The 21,150-nt window shown below is 45.8% G+C and overlaps 1 protein-coding gene across 1 annotated transcript in view; it reads right to left on the reverse strand.

Annotated features, from left to right (window-relative positions):
- zfhx4 (zinc finger homeobox 4) overlaps positions 1-21,150 on the reverse strand; it is a 97,580-nt gene that overhangs the window by 41,963 nt on the left and 34,467 nt on the right. The window contains exon 6 of the mRNA XM_061805094.1: positions 1,798-2,032. Coding sequence (XP_061661078.1) covers positions 1,798-2,032 — 235 coding nt within the window. The remainder of the gene's footprint in view (positions 1-1,797; positions 2,033-21,150) is intronic.

Genomic DNA, 21,150 nt, shown 5'->3' on the forward strand with positions numbered 1-21,150 from the left:
CACGAATCTGAAGTTGGTTCAGTTAAAGTTTTGTCCATGTATAAACTACAATTTTATTTAACCATGGAACTATTTACCAATACCCAATTTTAATTACTGAGTATCATAGGATTGAACTTTGCTTGACCAAAAAAAAAAAAAAAAAAAAAAAAAAAAGCTATGCTGATGTGTACACTGTTAAAGAAAATATCCTTGATATATCTGCCATCCACCCGGATCACTTAAAATATACAACTTGGCCAAAAAGAGGGCAAAGGGAGGGGGGGGGCAAAAATGTGGTTTGGATGCTGTGAGCTTCCTTTAAAGGATTGCAGTAGTTTCCCCTTGGAAATTCCCCATTGGGAGTCAAAACCAACATATGAAGGGACGGCAGCAGTGACAAATACGAAGCATTTGAGGAGCACAGCTTTTGAACCAGGTGCAGTGGTCAAATTTTGCTTTTTAAAATGTGGTTGCGCTCACAAAGACTTGGAAGTGTGTGGGGGTGCGTAGGAGGGGCAGTGGAATCTAATCTAAAGCATGAGATAGGGCGATGTGATGAGGAAGTGGCAGTGAAATGCAATGGATTTCCTGCTGCGGCTCCAAATCTTACAGAAATGTGATCTGTGTGTAATTAAAACCAAAGTTACACCAGTAATGAGTGTCCATGTCAGGGTGGGGAGTGTGTGGTCAAGACTGGATACTTTGGGAAGCACATGCGCATACACACACAAATGTCAGCCCAAATGCTAAGATGGAATGCTGTTCAAAGCATGCTACCTTCTTCCCCCAGCCCCGCCCGCTCCTTCAGGTCAAGCAAAGCAAAAACAAGTTAAGCGCTCATTTTCTTCCTCCAGCATTAACATAAGGATGACTAAATAATGGACCCTGACTTTTGTGGTTTAAATTACACCACAAGACCCCCGCTCTCCCCCTCCGCCCCCCTACCCTTACACCCTCACCAACTATCAAACCCCCACTCAAAGAAAAACGATTAATCTTTCTTCTCTTTTTTTTTTTTGCTCTCTCTGAATGTTTTACAGTTCTGTTACACTTATTAGCTGCTGGCAGGACGGAGACCCTTAAATGAAAGCCAAATTGCTTTGGTCATGAGAAAGGAAATGAAAGCTCACTCCAGGGAGAGACTGCGTGCGTGTGTGTGTGTGTGTTGATTGTAAGCGTGCACAAGCTGCGAGATCCTCCCAAGGTGAAATTTCATAAGCTGCCTGCCTGCCTGGGATGTCCCTGTGCATACAGCTTGTGTGTGTCTGTCTGTATACACGTGTGTGTGTGTGTGTGTGTGTGTGTGTTTGTGAGAGATAGAAGTGCGGCAGCCTAATAGGAACAGTATGCTCATTTTGGAGAGATTAGGAGGGAAGGACGGCTCTGTATCAGGAGACGTGATGTGGATAGGAAGGCCAAAGGCGAGAGGGAGGGAGAAAGATTTGACAGCATGTAAAGGGAGTGGTGCGAGAAAGAGGAGATAGCAGGACTGTTAGGGAGGAAAGTAAGGTGGATATAATTATAGCCAAGGGCAATCACACTGGGAAAAAAAATACATCAGTGGAAAAATAATTTTGTAAAGGTTGCAGACGCTAAAAGTCTGCATGCCTGTATGTGATAAGTGGGACCAGAAGGTTCATGTGTGATAGCAAATCCTCATGTGAGGCAACACCTTCATTGATAATTATCTTCTGTATATGCCTGAATTCTGACATGATGATGACTCAATAGGTAATGTCAAAAAGTTGACCAAAATGTATTGAGGTATTTCTGCCGAGTAAGGTATGACTAAGAAGCACAAACATGACAACAGACCTTGGCTGGACAGACACTCCTTGACCTGGAACAACTCGTGGAGGCTGAATCCGTCATCGTCCCCTCTCAGGCCTTGCTGGTGCAGTTGCAGCTTCTTCAGGCCTTCGTTTTGCTGGTGGCGGGCCGAGCGGGCGTGCTGCACCAGGTTGAGGCGAGCCTTAGTGGAGTAGTCGCACAGCGTGCAGTAATAGATGCACGACTCTGGGCCGTAGGCGCTGTCCAGCTTGTGCAAGTGCTGTTAAAGAGAAGGGAACAAACAGGCAACTTCTTTAGACATGTCCTCGATGTACTGTAAAACTTTTGGGAGAACATCAGTGAAAGAAATTGCCTTAATTATGCCAATATCATTTACCACTTTATTACCATTAAAACTTTTCAATCTGCTCGGGTTCCAGTACAGTTCCAATGAGCCACTGCCCAGAAATCTGACTTCCCAGGCTTCAAACAAGCCAGAGACGTCAATGGATAAAGTCCCTGCAACTTTGTCTTTTATTTCTAGCTATACTTGTTAATTACACATTGCAGCCCTAATAAAGGGGAAAAAAAAGGCCGAAAGCCACTTTTGGGTTTGTGCTTAATTTTGCGTTTTATGAAAGCATGTCTCAGTTCCAACATCAAATTGATCTCTTATAAAATATTATATGATAACAAAGAAAACAAGAGCTTAATTGGATAAGTCTGAGGTGACGTGCAGACTCAGCACATAGAAAAGTCAAAATAAGGGGCCGGGAGGAAAAAGCTCTTTTTCTCTGAACATTCACATTGTCCAGCTCTCGTCATTGTTGCCAGCTGCAGGGGTTTCTCATTCAACGTGTGCTGTCAGTTGCAAGCCCTGCATCTCCACTTGCCTCTTTAATGGCATTGCAGCCATGCAAAGCCGCCCCCTACCTCTCGCCCTGCCCTCAGCGCCTGCATGTGCACAAGCTCACAAACATGCACGCACAGCACAGCAACCCAACCCCCCACCCGGGCCCTGGTCTATAGCAAGCTACCTTGTCCTGCTCTCATACACCCAGTCAAGCCAAGCATATCGAGTGTGCCTCTGTTGTTGCTGCCGGGCTAATGAACAATGCACAAAAACAAAAGAGCAGGCCAAGCTTTTATTATCTGATCCTCTGTGGTGGGAGGAGGGAGGCACAAGAGGGGGTGGGTTGGGGGAGGTCGGGGGGGGGGGCTGCAAAGACACAGGGGCAAATGCTGCATTTCCTCCATAAAACACGAGTGAGGCTTTAATGCATGGATCCAACATTCTTTCCTGCAACGTCCCAACATTGTTTCGGAATCATAAAAAACAGGAGCAGGGGCACAAGGGTGTGGGCGTGTTGTGTTTGTGTGTGGTGGACTGCAGGTGTGTGAGTTCTAACCCCCCAGGTCCCCTTCAGTCTTTGACAAACAGGGATTAGAAACTTAGCTACAGCTGCTAACACGTCTTTTCTTCATTCGTTCTTTCTTTCTTTTGTCAGAACTCTGACCAGGTTTTTCTCATGAGGCGGTGGGACGTCCCTGCGCAGTCAGAGGCCCTTTCAGACGTCTTAAGTTTTAATTAAGTCCGAGATGTCAGAAGAAAGCTCCCCGAGACCAGAGCTCAGGGCCATTAATTACAGCTATCTTTGTTTCTCTAAAAGGAGGCCTCCCTCGCACTCTTTCCCCCCTCTCGCTGTTTTTTTTTTCTACACTTCTTTTCTTTCTTGCCCTCGCTCGAAGGAAAGAAGTTGAGTTCCAGTCATTGCACATACTTGTGCTCCTGGACACATACATGCATATATCACATGCAAGTTTAATATCTGATGACTTTGAAACATTTCTCCCAAAAGCTTTTTTTTTTTTTTTTTTTTTTTAATGTGAAGCCAATCATAATGTCCTGGCCTGTCATAGTGGCCTTACATAATCACACCATATGCTATGCAGGATACACTAGAGCCCCTACAGTTTCTTGACATCTTTCATTCTGTCATCAATCATTAGCACTTCAGTGTAAAAACAATGGTGCCTTTCATCGTGCCTTGTTTTTGTTCTTTCTTGATTCACTCATTTCACTCCAGTTACTTATTCTATGCATAAATGGATCTAGCCACAATGAATGCAAGTCCTTAGCATTGAGTAGAAAACTCGTACTCAACCAAGACCTTGATTTTGTCCACTGACAACATTTGCAAAAAAATAAAAAATAAAAGAAAGAAAGGCGCCATGTAAATGTGACAAAGCCTGTGTTCTTTTTCTAAGCCTTGACCAACTGATAACTCGGCGGAAAAAGAATGAGGTTCCACTCGAGTTATCCTTCACTGGTTTTTAAATGTTTCTTCTGGCAAAGCAATCCAGGTAATTGAACTGGTTGGAAATTAAAATGCTCATACAAATCAGCAGCGGCCCCAGAAATACTTCACGTGGTTCAACATTTTGACTTATTTGCTTTTAGGTTTATGAAGCTTCAGTCAAACAGAGTTGAATGATACACTTGGGGTTGAAGCAGGCTGCCAGCTAGGTTTAGACCTAATATTAATTCTCTCGCCATCAGCACATTCCGGAGGGTTTGTTTAAGACCTAAACTAGAGGGCTGTCTGACTGTCGCTCTGGCACTCGGCAGGCGCTCTGGAGATCGCAGGCCAGAATATCCATGATTTATGAATGTTTAAAGGAGCACTTTGACTCCTGCCAGGCGTGGGCTGTGTAATGCATATTCAAACACACAAACACACTGTTCCTGCTCCTGGGTTTGTGCTTGTGTCTGTATCCCATTTAAAGTGGATATAATGGATGAACCTGCTCTCGGGAAACATCAGTAGGACTTCGTTGTTTTGAATTAATAGGAAACTGCCATTTTTGTGGGGTTATCTGTAAAAGATGATGACCATGACACCTTAATGGACATCAAGAAAATAAACTGAACTAAATAAACTAAATTCCAATAAATCTAGGTCTGCACTTTCTACTGATTTGATGGCTTTTTTGTTTTTACATACAATGTAGACAACATCGACCACAATGTTATGACCAAATATGAAAAATAATACTGTACATAAACTGTATGTGTGATAACGTCTTCAAAATTGAAGAAACAGATATCATTTTCAGTAAATGTGAAATTGGAAGTACCATTAAGAGCAAATAATAAAAACAGATTGTGACCTGTGTCATGGTATCAGCATGCTTTTCGAAATAAAATTTTAGACTTTTTAGAGGTTTTATTTAAGGATGGAACATGTTTGTGAAGTGCTGCTGGAAACATTCTACTTAAAACCTAGTGCAGTACTTGGTTGTACTGTATATAAGTTTGTACCGAATTCTCAGGAGAGCCCTTTGAATTAATACATTAGGGCCACATTTTTGTCTGTCTGTGTCCACATAATTACAAAAATACTCACATGCCCTTCTGACTCACGGCACCTCATCACAACTCCTGGTGGTGGCTAATTGTCGGGAATTAGCGTTTGGCAAACAACCAAATAAGCTAATCAAGCTCATAAACAGCCCCTTGTCATGGGTCGACCATTATGTAGCATACACACCTCTTTGGATGGCGGCGAATGTGAACACTCAAACCGCCCTCCCCCCACACCCCCAACCCAGCCCTTCACGTAAAATGCAAATTGCCACACGGGGACTTACTGTTTATTTGTCAAAAACACAACATTGTCAGTCTTGTCCATTAAAAAAGAAGCACACACACACACAAATTGGGAGAGGGTGGAGAAAAGTTAATTTGACAGGTTTGGGAAGCTCCCGTGTGGTGTTTTTGGTCCCGTGTGCGTGTGTGTGTGTGTGTGTGTGTGGGTGTGTGTGTGTGTGAGAGAGGGAGAGAGAAAGAGAGAGAGAGAGACAGACAGAGAGAGAGAGAGAGAGACAGAGAGAGTGAGAGAGAGTGGCTGATAGAGGACTACATTCATTATTCTGAATGAGATGTTTACAAAACACCTTTCCGGCACACACAAACACAAGAACACACACCTCAGCGCTCACTCACTTGGTGCGGGGTTGGGGGGGGGGGTAATCGGCGGTGCGGCATCATATTCATTTGTTCTGTCTGTGGTGGCAAAGCTGTCTCATTAACTGAATTCTTAATAAGGCAAAGCAAAATACATCCCTGCAAAAACTTCTTTCATCTTCCTTTTATGCGGATGTGTGCGTGTGTGTGTGTGTGTGTGTTTATGCACCAGTCACTTCCAGAGCACTTTTGTTTTTTATCTTTTGTGTGTTTTTGTGTCTCCCTTTATAATTTCAATTGTGAGCCTCCCTTTTTTGCCTTTTCCTCTGATGGTGTGCGAAACTTGTAATGACAAATACGTTTCAAAAGCAGACGGCTCGCTATTTCCTCCATAAACCATATGACAAATTAAGATATTTAGCACAAACATGACCCTTTCCTGTCATTAAGTGCAGAAGCACGGCACTAATGAACGCATACTGCCACTATAGCTGTCTTAACAACCGCTATGTGAGTCAGATCATGCGCATACACGTTATCAATGTAAAGAACCATTACATACAGAACATTACTGTGTCCGCTGAGGAAAGGGGTGCACACATGCAAAGATGCCTACTCACACCTATTTCATCATTGTTTTTTTTTCGTTTGTTTGGTTTTTTTGGGTTTTGCTTTTTGTGGGAGCAAGGATCTAGTTGTTGGCAATACCCTCCTTGCGGAGCGTCACCAGCTTCCGGTGCTCTCCCATGGGCCCACCGGAGCCATTCGAGAGAAAAACAGCCCCACTTGGCCCAGCAAACAACAAAACCGTGTTTTGTTCCTTGAAAGCATTTTAAACACATCCCAGCGCTGGCTGGAAAGCTGCCAAGTGTAGAATTCCAACCTGCGCTACCTTTTCCAAAATGCGCTACTGCCTACCATCGCTCAGCCCGCTGGAAAAAGGCGAGTGGATAGCGACATCACTGCTGATAAATATATAGCGCTAAAAAAAGAAGCTGACGGCTCAGGTACATGTCACCTTACTTTCACCATTAGAAAGAGGAGCAAATGTAAGGCATGCAAAGCAAAGACAAATATGAAGCCACAAACAAAAACTGTGAGTGTATATTGTCAGGGGAAAACTTGAATCTCGACTTTATGACAAAGTTGCCTAATGAGAGTCTCAGCACTATCCTGCGTGTACTATTAAAACGCAGTAACTAAACACATTTTATAAGGCCAGATTTTTAACAAGTATCTCTCTCTTCCTGGACAAACACTTACCCATAAGACCACAACTCTTCCACTGAATTTCTTTTGAAGACCAGTGAAGTCTCATCACAGTCAAGACAATAACCAAAATTATTCAGTTTTCATCCAAATAAGCGACAACTTTGGATTATGATCAGAATGTATGAACCACTGCCCTGTGATTCACTGGTGACCAGTCCAGGGTTTAGTCTGCATTTTGCCTGAAGTCAGAGGGGCTAGCATCTAGCTGTCCGTGACCCTGAACAGGAGGAACAGTACTGAATATGGATGATTGAATTAATAGATGTTTTGCTTGACAATAAATGTCACTGGCTGATTGATGCACACAGGTCGAGATCAGGTGTTGAAACCGGCCATTACAATTAATTACAAATTTTTAAATGTAAAATATCAATGCTTTGGGGAAGCATACCAGTTAGCCTTGCTCTCCATCACAACAAGGTGAGAGACAGATTATTCCATCCATCCATTTTCTGAGCTGCTTATCCTCACAAGGGTCACGGGAGTACCGGAGCCTATCTCAGCTGTCATCGGGCAGAAGGCGGGGCACAGCCTGAACTGGTTGCCAGCCAATTGCAGGACACATATAGACAGACAACAGTCGGACACACAATCACACCTCGGGGCAATTGACCCCTCCGTGGATATTGCGCAATCCGCGTCACTGACCAATCAGAGGCCAGAGATCTGCATAAACCAAAGCCCGTTTTTGCTCCCGCCATTTTCTCAGACAAAATTGCATGGTCCAGTATAGGTTTAGTTAGTGTTTTATCGCGTATTTGGGTTATTTTACAAAAAATATGGTTAAGAGGTGTAGTCACGGACTTTGTAATAGTGACGACAGGTATCCTGAAAGGCTAGTTGGTGGAGTTCGATTCGTACCCTTTCCAAAACCGAAGACCCAATAAGAAAAATGCCTTCGATGGATCAAACTTTGTGGAAGACTGCATCATCAACTAAATCCATCTAATATCAACCGGAACACATATGTTTGCACGAAGGTATGCCCTATATTTGATTTTCAATACATGTCTCGTATAAATGAATTTGAAGTTCTTCGCTAGCATAACACTGCTGCGTGTGAACGATTGACACACTTATTCTTTGTTGAGTGATATTTAGCGATGATCGGACTGCACAAACGTGTTGCTTTCTTGCTGGCTCGCGGCCGAAGCTTAACCAGACTGTGTTTGCACGAAGATATGCCCTATATTTGATTCTTGTTTGTTCTTCGCTAGCATAACATTGCTACGTGTGAATGATTGAATGATATCAGAGCATGGCGTCTCTCTCAGTTAAGAATGTATTGTATTTAGAATCTATAATATATCGTTGATTTGAATGAAATCAGAAGCATGGAGTCTGTCTCAGTTCAGAATGTATTGTATTGTATTTGCCATTTTTACTGTTTGTCTTACGTCAGCGCACGTGGCGTGACGTCACTTCAGGAGGCGTGGTTAAGTGCCCTGTACGGAGGGGTCAATTTAGAGTCTCCAATTGATCCATGTTTTTGGGATGTGGGAGGAAACAAGAGTGCCCGGAGAAAACCCACACAGGCATGGGGAGAACATGCCAACCCCACACAGGCAGGGCTAGGATTTGTACCCCAGTCCTCAGAACTGTGAGGCCAAGACTCTAACAGCTGGTCAACCGTGCTACGAGACAAAAAATTATTTACTTATATGGCAGGACTTTTTTACGACATGGAATTTCTGGCAAATTATGGTCAAACATTTCAAAATATTACAAAGACAAAAATACAGGCATTGGCCCTGAAAATACAGATTTAAATTTTGAGTGCTGAAGCTGCCTCAAAACAAGGATGTCTTACCATGAAATACCTTCCTGTAAAATAATCTTTTGATGAAAAATACTTGTCATCAGATATGTACTGTACCTACACACCAGGCAAATCTTTGGCTTTATTTTTCACACCCTCAAGGCAACTGTGTCCTTCTGTATAACTGCTCTGTTTAAGACTACAAAAAAAATCCTTAATAGTGCAAATAAAAATAATCTTCTTTCTTCCTTATTGCTGATCTTCTTTCCTTATTTTCCTTGCAAAGCTTCCACTATCATAAATGCTAAGAAAAATATTTCCTCAAGCTAAATTGCTTCTCCTGTGTCTCAGTCTTGGCTGATGGCCGTCCCATGTAATCACAGCTCAGAAGCCCGTCCATGAGGTGCATGAGGGCCCATGGGCGAGCTTAGCTTAGGTCAGCCAATAATAATAAGCATCCATTGCATAATGGCTGCCAAGGCAAATAAATGAATTATCACACTGAGTCTTTCGAATAAAGCCTCCTGCCATCGTTCTCTCCATTCTGCCTTTACTCTTTGCTACTTGTCAGAAGACACAATGAGGACATAAAGGTGATAAAGCTTTGGGGAAAACAGAATAACTCCCCAGGCCTACCGACCGGATTTCCCTTTCTCTCACTTCCTTACACATGCATACATTATACACACTTGCAGTGGTGATGTAAGTATATCTGACATAAGGGCCAAAGGTCAATCTTGAAGTTCACAGCTTCCTGACCTTCTTGGCCCCCTTTCTTGGAAAAATCACTTCAGTCTCCCGAGCCCTCATTTTTCTCTCCCTTTTACACAAGCACACTCGTCGCCCATACCCCCCCCCCTGCCCTCCCACACACACAGCCACCCCCTCACAAAAGGAGGAGACAAACAGCCTTGCTAAGGATTTACATGATCCATTTCTTCTGGTTTTAGTCAATGAACCCTAGTCACACATATTTTACATTGTACTGAGCCAACAGTTGGGAATAACAGACTCAAAGAAACACAGACGCCAGATGAGAGCTTACTTACTCATCAGCGCTTGTGTGCATGTGAGTGTGTATTAGATGTCTTAAAAGGCAGTTTACCTCCACCCCCACCAAAATGGATGAGTATTTACATTAGCATTAGATTTAGACAGCAAGGCTCAGCCACTTATTCCCTATTAGCTATCCTGACCTTAACCCATTAGGGTCTAAAAGCTCATGCTTGTCTCCATTGCTGCCAAGTGACTCTGACCAGACCTCCACATATCCCTAAACCATCTTCTCTGTCATCTCACAATGGGATGGCGATCACAAATCGCCAAGATCAAGATGGTTAAAACGCTAACATGCTCACAGGAATATATTTTTTCCCAATGCAGTGCAAGGGGGGAGGGATTCCGCGTGAATGCTAACAAGCTCTTGGGCAGGGTTAATCATTTTCCAGTTTTTCTAACATGCAAAGATGCTTTGGGTGAAAATCAAGGCAAGGCCTAATTGACAGGATCTGTGAGAGACGTCAAGAAAAACAAAAATAAAAGGAATGGAAATCTGGGGCTTCAGCTAATTGCTTGGTACCATCAAAGAGGTTTGTACTACACTGATGTTGTTATATTTAACTAAAACCGAAAGAGAAGGGAAAATAAATTTGGCGCCGGGAGGGGTTGCATTTTTTACTTTATTTTTTTGCCAAGTTTGGTTTTCTTTGCTCTCTTCAAGCTGCATGCTTTCCAAAAGATTATCCATGAGTAGTAGTTAGACAAAAGGAACGGTAAAAACGCAGTGAAGCCAACTAACTGATTGGTTTAAGAGACAAAAAGAGTGAAAAATTATAAGAGGTGAGAACAAAATAGCATGACAGAAGGGAAGAGAATGATATGGAGCAATCTAGACAAGAGTAGTCGGCTTCAAATCACTAATTACACATTCCTGAGCCTGTGAAGGGAGTATTGTTTTTCAGTTAGCCCCTACCCTGTCACATGGTTTCACTTAGTACAAAACAAAAGGTACAGGGAACAAAACACGTCTCACACCGAGAGTTCTGCTAATGAAAGAGAAATGGGGGAAATTATCCCTGGGGTGGATCCTCGTGAGAAATCGGGTGGTGATTATAGGCCAAAGGGAATTCATTTTGAAACTGTCACAAAATGTCAGACTGTCTGTCTCTTTCCTTTAAGAAGTGCAGTAATTAAATGAGTCTCTCATCACGCAGTAACACTGCACATGACATACTTGAATCACACCTTTCAATCTTTATTTAATACGAGTTGTTGTTTTGTGTGTCTTGCAAATAATTGGAAAGATGGTACACTTGGTTCTTGCTGTGTCTGATACAGAGGTCCAACTGCCTTTCTCTGCATGTTTATCTGTAGGCCTCCCCAAAAGCACATCAATGATTCGTGCAACAATTACTGGCATGTCAACAGACTGCATTTTCAATAACTTGATTTGTTCTGTCTAACCCCTTTAACTGGATGCTGCTATCCCAAATGTAGCGGAGGCTCCCGTGGTGGCATGAACAGGGATCAAGTAAGATGATAGCGACGGCACTATAGGGTAGAGATGCTTGGCTGGTGGTGTTTGTCTAGGTCCCGGCAGTGTAAAGGAAGGATATTGTTTTCCCTTGAAAAAGCCTCAGCCGTAGTCCACATACCAGCGTCCACTCAACATACCAATGGACTCTTTGAAGATTACTCAAATGTTTGCCTTTGTTCCCCCAGCAGCCCCCAACCGCCCAGTCTGCTAGCCCTTACCTAGACTCCTGCTTCAGTGAAGAGGAGGAACGAATATACAAAAAGCAACATCAATTGGCCTAAGCTAAACAATAATAATACAAAATGAATTAGTATGAAAATCATACAAAAAGTTTAGCTCTCCACACCCACGCCCCACTTATGGAATTATGCTGCTGCAATAATTATGGGTGTGATGTGGAACATACAAGCTAAGGAGCCCATTTTACTCATGACCCTACATATTCTACATCATAATTCATTGATTTATTCATTTTCCATACAGCTTATCCTCACTAGTGTCGCAGATGTGCTGAAGCCTATCTCACTTAAATTCAGCCAAGTGGCAGGGTAAACCCTGAACATGTCACCAGTCAATTGCAGGGCACACATATTGACACTCACGATCACACCTACAGGCAAGTCTTCACTCAACCCACCATCCATGGTTTTAAAATGTGGAAGAAAACTGAAAACCTGCCCTTTTGTGTCAATTGAAATAGGTGGAGCGACTTCAGAAAAAAAAAAAAAAGTGATTTTGATGACTGTGTACTGACTTTTGTTAGAGTGGTACTATGGAATTTAGATGATGAATCAACAGTATAGCCTCTCAATCATCCTTCAATCCTTCAAGACTACTTGTTGATTAGTTGTGTTCTCTCATGAAAACCCACTTTTGTGTAACAAACAACTTACAGCAGGGGTGCCCAAACCTTTTTGCCCCAAGGTATAAGATCTACTTTTCAAGCAGCTAGCCCTTCGTGATTTATCCACTGGGAGTGTGTGTGGGGGGTGGGGTGTGGGGGATTATTATTCTTGCACGATTTCTAAGAACAGAAATCAAAATTCAATAAAAATACATAATCGGGCTGTGCCACTCACATCTGTAGACTCATACAGCTGCAGTGAGAAGCACTCGCGGTCTGCGATGTCCTTCCAAAGTTGCTTGGTCAAATCCAAGGCCATGGCTTCACTGTGTCGTGTAAATGTAGTTTTTGATAGCTCATTTTGGTACATCCATCCATCCATTCATTTTCGTTGCCGCTTATCCTCACGAGAGTCACGGGGCGTGCTGGAGCCTATCCCAATTGTCAACGGGCAGGAGGTGGGGTACACCCTGAACTGGTTGCCAGCCAATCGCAGGGCACCTGGAGACAAACAGCTGCACTCACAATCATACCTAGGGACAATTTAGAGTATCCAATTAATGTTGCATGTTTTTGGGATGTGGGAGGAAACCATACAGCCCGAAGGAAACCCACGCAGGCACGGGGAGAACATGCAAATTCCACACAGGCAGGTCCGGGATTGAACCAGGGACCTTGCAATTGTGAGGCCAAAGCTTTACCAACTGATCCACCATGCCGCCCTCGTTTAGTACATGTTAGTCCTTTTACTTCGTCCAGCTCACCCACTCATTTTTATACCCTATTGTTTAAAAGACATAAATTGTAGGTCAACTTGCTAGAGTGCGCATTATGTGCACAGGCGGAGTGAAACGTTAGCAAAGGCCAGGAATGGTGAAACCGACCGTCAGTCAATTGTCGTGATGTGATCTACGCATTGATCACACCTGAATCAAGTCACGGGATGGATGATAGGCTGATGTTTTTTTTATTTCCGGTAATGCAATCAACCAACACTACCATTGTGATCGACATATTGACCACCCCTGACCTACAGTATTTTCTGCCTTTTATTTCACAGAAAATGAGGGAAACTACACCTCCACTGACCGCATTGTTATTATTATTAGTAGTATTTTTTGCTAATTCTCTTCCAAAGTTTCAGTAAGTTTAATATTTCCAACGGTTTGACCGAGATAATTTTTTTACGGTAAACGTTCTCAGTGAATGACATGCAAGTGTCTTTTCATTCCAGCAGTTTATGCTGCGCTGGTGTAGGCAATTAACATTAGCCACCCATCACATGACACAGTCCTTACCCCTGGTAGTGATGATTTGGATGTTCTTAAGTTTTATTCAGCCTCACCAGTAAAGGCCACTTTATACTCCAGCAGTCGCGAACACCAGCATTAGCGCAAAGGTAGAGAAGCCTTAAGGTTGTATCCATCCATCCATCCATCCATGTGTTATCTACCGCATTTCTGGGTCGGGTCATGGGGTAAGTAGCTTCAGCAAGGGTACCCACAGTTCCCTTTTCCTAGCCACTTCTTCCAGCTCTTCCGGAGGGATCCTGAGGTGGTCCCAAGCAAGCAGAGAGACATAGTCATCGCCGGGGTCTTTTTCCAGTGGGACATCCCCAGAACACCTCACCAGGGATGCGTCCGGGAGGCATCCAAATCAGTTGCCCTAGCCACCTCATCTGGCTCCTCTCAATGTGGAGGAGCAGCTGCTCGACACTGAGCCCCTCCTGTATGACAGAACTTCTAACCCTGTCTCTAAGGGAGAGCCCGGACACCCTGCGGAGGAAACTCATTTCGGCTGCTTGTATTCGGGATCTTGTTCTTTCGGTCACGACCCACAGCTCATGCCCATAGGTGAGGGTAGGAACATTGATGGACTGGTAAATTGAGAGATTTTCCTTTCAATTTAGCTCCCTCTTTACCACAACAGACCGATACAAAGTCTACATCCCTGTAGACACTGCACCGATCAATCTGTCGATCTCCCGCTCCATTCTTCCCTCACTCGTGAACAAGACCCCAAGATACTTGAACTCCTTCACTTGGGGCAAGATCTCATCCCTGACTCAGAGAGGGCACGCTATCCTTTCCCGACTGAGGACCATGGTCTCAGATTTGGAGGTGCTGATTCTCATCCCAGCCGCTTCACACTCGGCTGCGAACCACTCCAGTGAAAGTTGGACATCACGGCTTAATGACGCCAACAGAACCACATCATTTGCAAAGAGTAGAGATGTGATGCTGAGGCCACCAAACTGGACACACTCTACGCCTCGGCTGCGCCTAGAGATTATGTCCATAAAAAGTATAAACAAAATTGGTAAGTCCAACTCTCACCAGAAATGAGTCCGACTTATTGCCGGCAATGCGGACCAACCTCTGACAAAGATCGTACAGGGACCGAACAGCTCATATCAGGGGGATTGGTACCACATACTCCCAACGAACCCCCCGCAGAACTCCCTGAAGGACATGGTCGAATGCCTCCTCCAAGTCCACAAAACGCATGTAGACAGGTTGGGCGAACTCCACTGGACCACTGTTCCACGCCCAGGACAAAAACCACATTGCTCCTCCTGAATCCGAGATTCAGCTTCCCGATGGACCCTCTTCTCCAGTACCCCTCCTGAGACGCTGGACAGTGGACCATAATTTCATCAAGTCGTTCTCCATTGCCTCACCGAACTCCTCCCATGGCCAGGTTTTTGCCTCAGTGACCACGGAACCTACATTCCGCTTGGCCAGCCGGTACCTATCACCAGCCTTGGGAGTCCCACGGGCCAAGAATGCCCGATAGGACTCGTTCCTCACCTTGACAGCATCTCTCACTGTTATGTCCACCAACATATTCAGAGGTTTCCACCATGACAGGCATAGACCACTATACGGCTACAGCTCCAGTTGGCCGCCTCAGCAATGGAGGCGAGGAACATCGTCCACTTGGACTCAACGTCCCCCCACCTCCTCTGGGTCATGAGCAAAGTTCTTTAGGAGGTGGGAGTTGAAATTCCTTCTGACAGGGAAATCTGCCAGTCATTCCCAGCAGACCCTCACAATAGGTTTGGGCCTGCCACATCGGAACGGCTTCTCCCTCCACCATCGGAGCCAACTCAAGACCAGGGGGTGATCAGTTGACAGCTCCACCCCCCTCTTCACCCGAGTGAACAAGACACGCGGTCGCAAGTCCAATGAAACGACAACAAAGTCGATCATCGAACTGTGACCTAAAGTACCCTCGTGTCAGGTGGACATGTGGACACCTTTATGCCTGAACATGGTGTTTGTTATGGACAATCTGTGATGAGCACAGAAGTCCAGTAACAGAACACCACTGGTTCTGATCAGGGGGACTATTCTTCCCAATCACGCCCTTAAAGTTGTAATAATACATAAAACTTGAGATTCTGTTCATGCCTCGGTTTTTGACTCAAAGTTCGTCATACGATTATATTATCGCAAAGACGCTGTTTTGCTGCCACTTATCTCAGCTGACTTCAGGAAAAATGCCAGCCACACACTGAACTGGCCACTAGACAATCGCAGGGCACAAATAGACAAGCATTTGCACTCACATTCACACCTACGGGCAATTTAGTCATCAATTAACCTATTGTGTATGTTTGTGGAATGTGCGAGTAAACCAGACGACCTGAAGAAAAAACGTGCAAATTCCACACAGACAAGGCTAAATTTGAATTTCATGAATTGATCAAATTAATTTATTGAATTTGATGAATTGAATGAATTGAATTTGATTTCAGGTACTCAGAACTGTGAGACAGCTGTGCTACAAATGATGATGTGCGATATTAACGCTCAGCGATTGCCTGGCGACCAGTCCAGGGTGTACCCCACCTTTTGCGCAGTCTCATCTGGGATCGGCTAAAGTATGTCCACAATCTTTATGAGAATAAGTGATATGTAAATTGGATAATAATAATTATCCATCCAATTTCTGAGCCACTTAACCCTACAAGGTTGGTGGGAGTGCTGGAGCCTATCCCAGCTAACTTCGGGGAAAAGGTGGACTATACCCTGAACTGGTCGCCACTCAGTCGCAGGGCTCATATCGACACCATCAATGAGCCGGAATGGAACCCACAGTGCCCGCATCAAAGTCAGTCATGTGTACCACTACACCATCAGGGAATAATAATAATAATAATAATAATAATAATTATAATTATTATTATTATTATTATTATTATTGGCATTTATGCCATTTCAAAGGTGACCCTGACTTTACTAATCCCTTTCAAAATGATACCTGCCCAGACGGCCTAACATAAAATCCTTCTTGCAGTTTCTCTACTGAGCTTGAGATTTTTGTCATTACATCTAAACATTGGAATACCAACAAACATTTTACCATTTTTGAGCAGTTCAATTATAAAAAAAAAAAAAAAACCTGACCACAAGAGAACAATGTGAATTCCTTATTGATGAACCTTCGTGCTTTCTGCATTATGTACACTGTTTGCATGATAACAATTCTCATATCTAATAGTGTCATGCCCCTGGATTCCAGCCAGGGCTGGGCGTGGCCAGCTAATCTGAAGGTGCACACCTGCGCCTCATGACCTTTGATTAAGACCCAGTACATATAAGACCCGGGGGACGACTATTACTCTGCTAGATCGTTGCCTCTCATGCCTCGTTCCCGCACTACCGTACTCCTGACGGCTACCTCCCGTGTACCGACCAACGCCTGTCTCACGACCTACCCCCTATCTCTTTAACCGGACCAGATCATCAAGCCATGAGGGACTACATCGAGGACTCGCTGGCAGCCGGACTCATTCGCCCCTCATCCTCACCAGCCGGTGCGGGTTTTTTTTTTTGTCAAGAAGGACTCCACGCTGCGACCCTGCATCGACTACCGAGGCCTGAACGACATCAGTCAAGAACAGGTACCCTTTGCCGCTTATCTCTACAGCATTCAAACTCCTCCAGGGAGCCCGGATCTTCACCAAGCTCGAGTTGCGCAGCGCTTACCACCTGGTGCGGATTCGGGAAGGGGATGAGTGGAAGACGGCGTTCAACACCCCCACAGGGCACTATGAGTATCTGGTGATGCCCTTCGGACTGACTAACGCTCCGGCCGTCTTTCAGAACTTCATTAACGACGTGCTTCGGGAGTTCCTGAACAGATCTGTCTTTGTTGATATTCTCATCTTTTCAGCAGACCTAACCTCTCACATTCAACAAGTCAGAGAGGTGCTCCGGCGTCTGCAGCAGCACCAATTATACGTGAATATGGAGAAGTGTGAGTTCCATCGGGCATCCGTGTCCTTCCTGGGCTTCGTCCTGGCTGAGGGAGAGATACGGATGGATCCTGGGAAGGTCGACGCGGTGCTGCGGTGGCCTACCCCCACCAACAGGAGGGACGTACAGAGGTTTCTGGGATTTCCCAATTTCTATAGGAAATTCATAAGGAACTTCAGTTCCGTGGCCGCTCCTCTGCATTCGCTCACCTCGCCACATACCCTCTTCGACTGGTCCGGGACCTGCCAGGAGGCCTTCAGCAGGCTCAAGGCAAGCTTCACTACTGCGCCCGTTCTCATTATTCCGGACCCAGATAACCAGTTTGTGGTGGAGGTGGATGCATCGAATTCAGGAATCGGAGCAGTCTTGTCGCAGAGGAGTCCCAGGGATGGAAGGATCCACCCGTGCGCGTTCCTGTCTAGAAAGTTGACCCCGGCAGAGAGGAACTACGACGTGGGAGATAGGGAACTGCTGGCGGTCAAGAGCGCGTTGGAGGAGTGGCGGCACTGGCTGGAGGGCTCGCAAGTACCCTTCGTTGTCTTCACGGACCATAAGAACCTTGAATACCTGAAGTCGGCGAAGAGGTTGAACGCCCGTCAGGCCAGGTGGGCCCTATTTTTCACCCGCTTCCACTTTAAGGTGTGTTTCCGCCCAGGCTCCAAAAACGGCAAGCCAGATGCACTCTCGCGCATCCACGAGGGAGGGCGCACGGATTCAGACGCCGCTACTATCCTGCCAGCGGGGTGCTTTGTGGCCGGTTTCACCTGGGCGATCGAGTCGCAGGTGAAGGAGGCTCTGGGAGAGACACCGTCACCCGCGGATTGTCCGTCGGGCCGCCTGTTCGTCATCCCATCTCTGCGGGGAGACGTCATCAACTGGGCCCATACCAACAAGACGGTCTGCCACCCGGGTATGGCGAAGACACGTTCAGTGGTCGAACAAAGGTTCTGGTGGCCTAACCTCAGCAAGGACGTAAGGGAGTTCGTCAACGCCTGCCCGGTGTGTGCTGCCAATAAGACTTCCCGCCTACGGCCTGTTGGTGAGTTGCAACCCCTGTCCATCCCCTTTCGTCCGTGGTCACACATCGCGCTGGACTTCGTCACCGGCCTGCCGCCTTCTCAAGGGAACACAGTGGTGCTGTCCATAGTGGACTGTTTTTCCAAAATGGTCCACTTCGTGCCGCTTCCGAAGATCCCGTCGGCCAAGCAGACAGCCCAGTTGGTATTAGACGAGGTCGTCCGTTACCACGGCCTACCCCAGGACATCGTTTCGGACAGGGGTCCGCAATTCAGCGCCCGTTTCTGGAAGGAGTTCTGCAACCTCATCGGCGCTTCAGCAAGTCGGACATCGGGTCATCACCCAGAGTCTAACGGCCAGACTGAGAGGATTAACCAGGAATTAGAGACCGGTCTTCGATGTCTGGCATCCAGGGACCAGAGCACGTGGAGCCAGCACATCAAGTGGGTGGAGTATGCCCACAATTCTCTACCCTCCGCTTCAACAGGTATGGCTCCACTCCATGTCGTGCATGGGTATCCTCCGTCCCTGTTTCCTCCACTGGTCACAGAATCCACAGTTCCGTCGGCCCTGGCCGTGGTGCGACGCTGCAAACGGACCTGGGAAGCAGCTCGGAGGACACTGCTGCGCATGAGCAGCGCCTACAAGGCCGCAGCAGACCGCAAGAGGAGGGCCGCACCAGAGCTCAGAGTGGGACAGCGAGTGTGGCTCTCCAAAGATCTCCCGCTGCGGACGGAATCCCGCAAACTTGCTCCCAGGTTCGTTGGCCCGTTCCCGGTTTCCAAAGTTATTAACCCGGTCGCCGTCTCGTTGAAACTGCCCAGGTCGATGAGGGTGCACCCTACGTTCCACTTCAGCAGACTTCGCCCGAATCGCACATCGTCGCTGGCTCCTCCGCTCAAATCCCCCCCGCCCCCCCCGCATGGTCGACGGTGGGTTGGTGTACACTGTGCGCCAGTTGCTGTCTTCCCGTCGCAGAGGAAGGGGGGTCCAGTACCTGGTGGACTGGGAGGGATATGGCCCGGAGGAGCGCTCTTGGATCCCCTCCCGCTTCGTCGTGGACCGCTCCCTCATCAGGGACTTTCACGCGGCTCACCCTGATGCTCCTGGGCCGTCCAGAGCCGGCCGTTGGGGGGGGGGGGGGGTTCTGTCATGCTCCTGGATTCCAGCCAGGGCTGGGCGTGGCCAGCTAATCTGAAGGTGCACACCTGCGCCTCATGACCTTTGATTAAGACCCAGTACATATAGGACCCGGGGGACGACTATTACTCTGCTAGATCGTTGCCTCTCATGCCTCGTTCCCGCACTACCGTACTCCTGACGTGTACCGACCAACGCCTGTCTCCCGACCTACCCCGTAAGCCTGCCGTTACTGATCTTGCTGCTTGTTTGGACTGACTCCCTGGTAACCGACATTGGAACGAATAAAGGCTTATTCCGCACTGCTTACCTCTCACCTGAGTCGTGCATTTGGGTCCACCCCCGAGTCTCGTCCGTGACAAATAGGTTGTAAGCACAGGGAAAAAAAGAAGACAAAAATATCTGCATTTTTTCTATTCAAGTTATCTTCCTAAATGTTAGCACTAGGCTAACGTTTGTTTCAGCTTTTTTCTTTCACAACAGTACCTGACCAAAGGGCACAAAGTTGAATATCTTATCGATTTGCCTTTGTGTTTTCTGTATTCAGCATGCTATCTTGATATATGCCACCATACCAACTGTTAGCAACAGTTGGTGGGATATGGACCATTTTGACCATTTTATTTCTTGTTTTTGTGGATGACAATGTTTACAATAGTTCTACAAGGCAAGCCCAACACCATAAATGTGGGTTTCAAACTTGCAATAGTTAGCAAGCTCGTTCAAAATTTTGGTGGCATTTTTTTTATTTTAAAATGTAATCAAGTCCATGAGCATACGTCTTTTTGCACCAAATACTGCAAAATTTGGGTGGGAACAGTTCTAAACTCCCAACACTCCAATCTTTCTAGTTCATTGAAACAATGCACAATTAATTGTGAAGGTAATTATTCTTGTGGGGTTGTTTAATGTGCAGAAGAGCCACAAATCAACACTGCCCCCCTGCCCACTGTCGTCCAACACACATTAATCCCGAACAAGTAAGTGGGCTTTCTATCAGGTCTATTTCAAAGCATTGGGGATTACTTCACAGAACCTAAGCTGCTTGAACTCACAGGAGGTCAGGAGCATTGTGATGCTGCTGGGGGGGAAAGGGGGCCAATGGGTAAAGGTGGATGGACTGGAGGACAAGCCGGTTCCTCTTTCCCCTCCTTTCACTGGCCCACCAACACTATTCCTCTAGCCTTCCAGCCTTTTCATTCCTGCCTCTCTCTTCCACCATATAATCGAATATCTCCCAGTACTTATCTATTCAATGAGCACCTAATGGTTAAAATCAATTACAGCTGGAATGCTGAAATGCCAAATACTGGGCCACATGCTGATAATGACAGAGAGCGCGTGTGAGAGCGACAGAGACTTGGGACCGGTCCATGGGAGGCATAATTATCTCCAAATCGATTGATTATTGATTTGGTAGGGGCGTTGAGGAGTATTTCAGCTCAACTTTGTCCACATCAATATCTTATGGTATCACAAGAGAAGAAAAGTAGGAGAGAGCCAGGATCTAAACACCTAAATTGCGAAAAAGGATGTCTATTTTAGTGCCACTAAATAACACATACTTGTCAAAGATCAGATTGTGCATCCTCTTGTATT

Source organism: Syngnathoides biaculeatus, chromosome 19 (assembly GCF_019802595.1).
Source record: "Syngnathoides biaculeatus isolate LvHL_M chromosome 19, ASM1980259v1, whole genome shotgun sequence".
Lineage (NCBI taxonomy): Eukaryota > Metazoa > Chordata > Actinopteri > Syngnathiformes > Syngnathidae > Syngnathoides > Syngnathoides biaculeatus.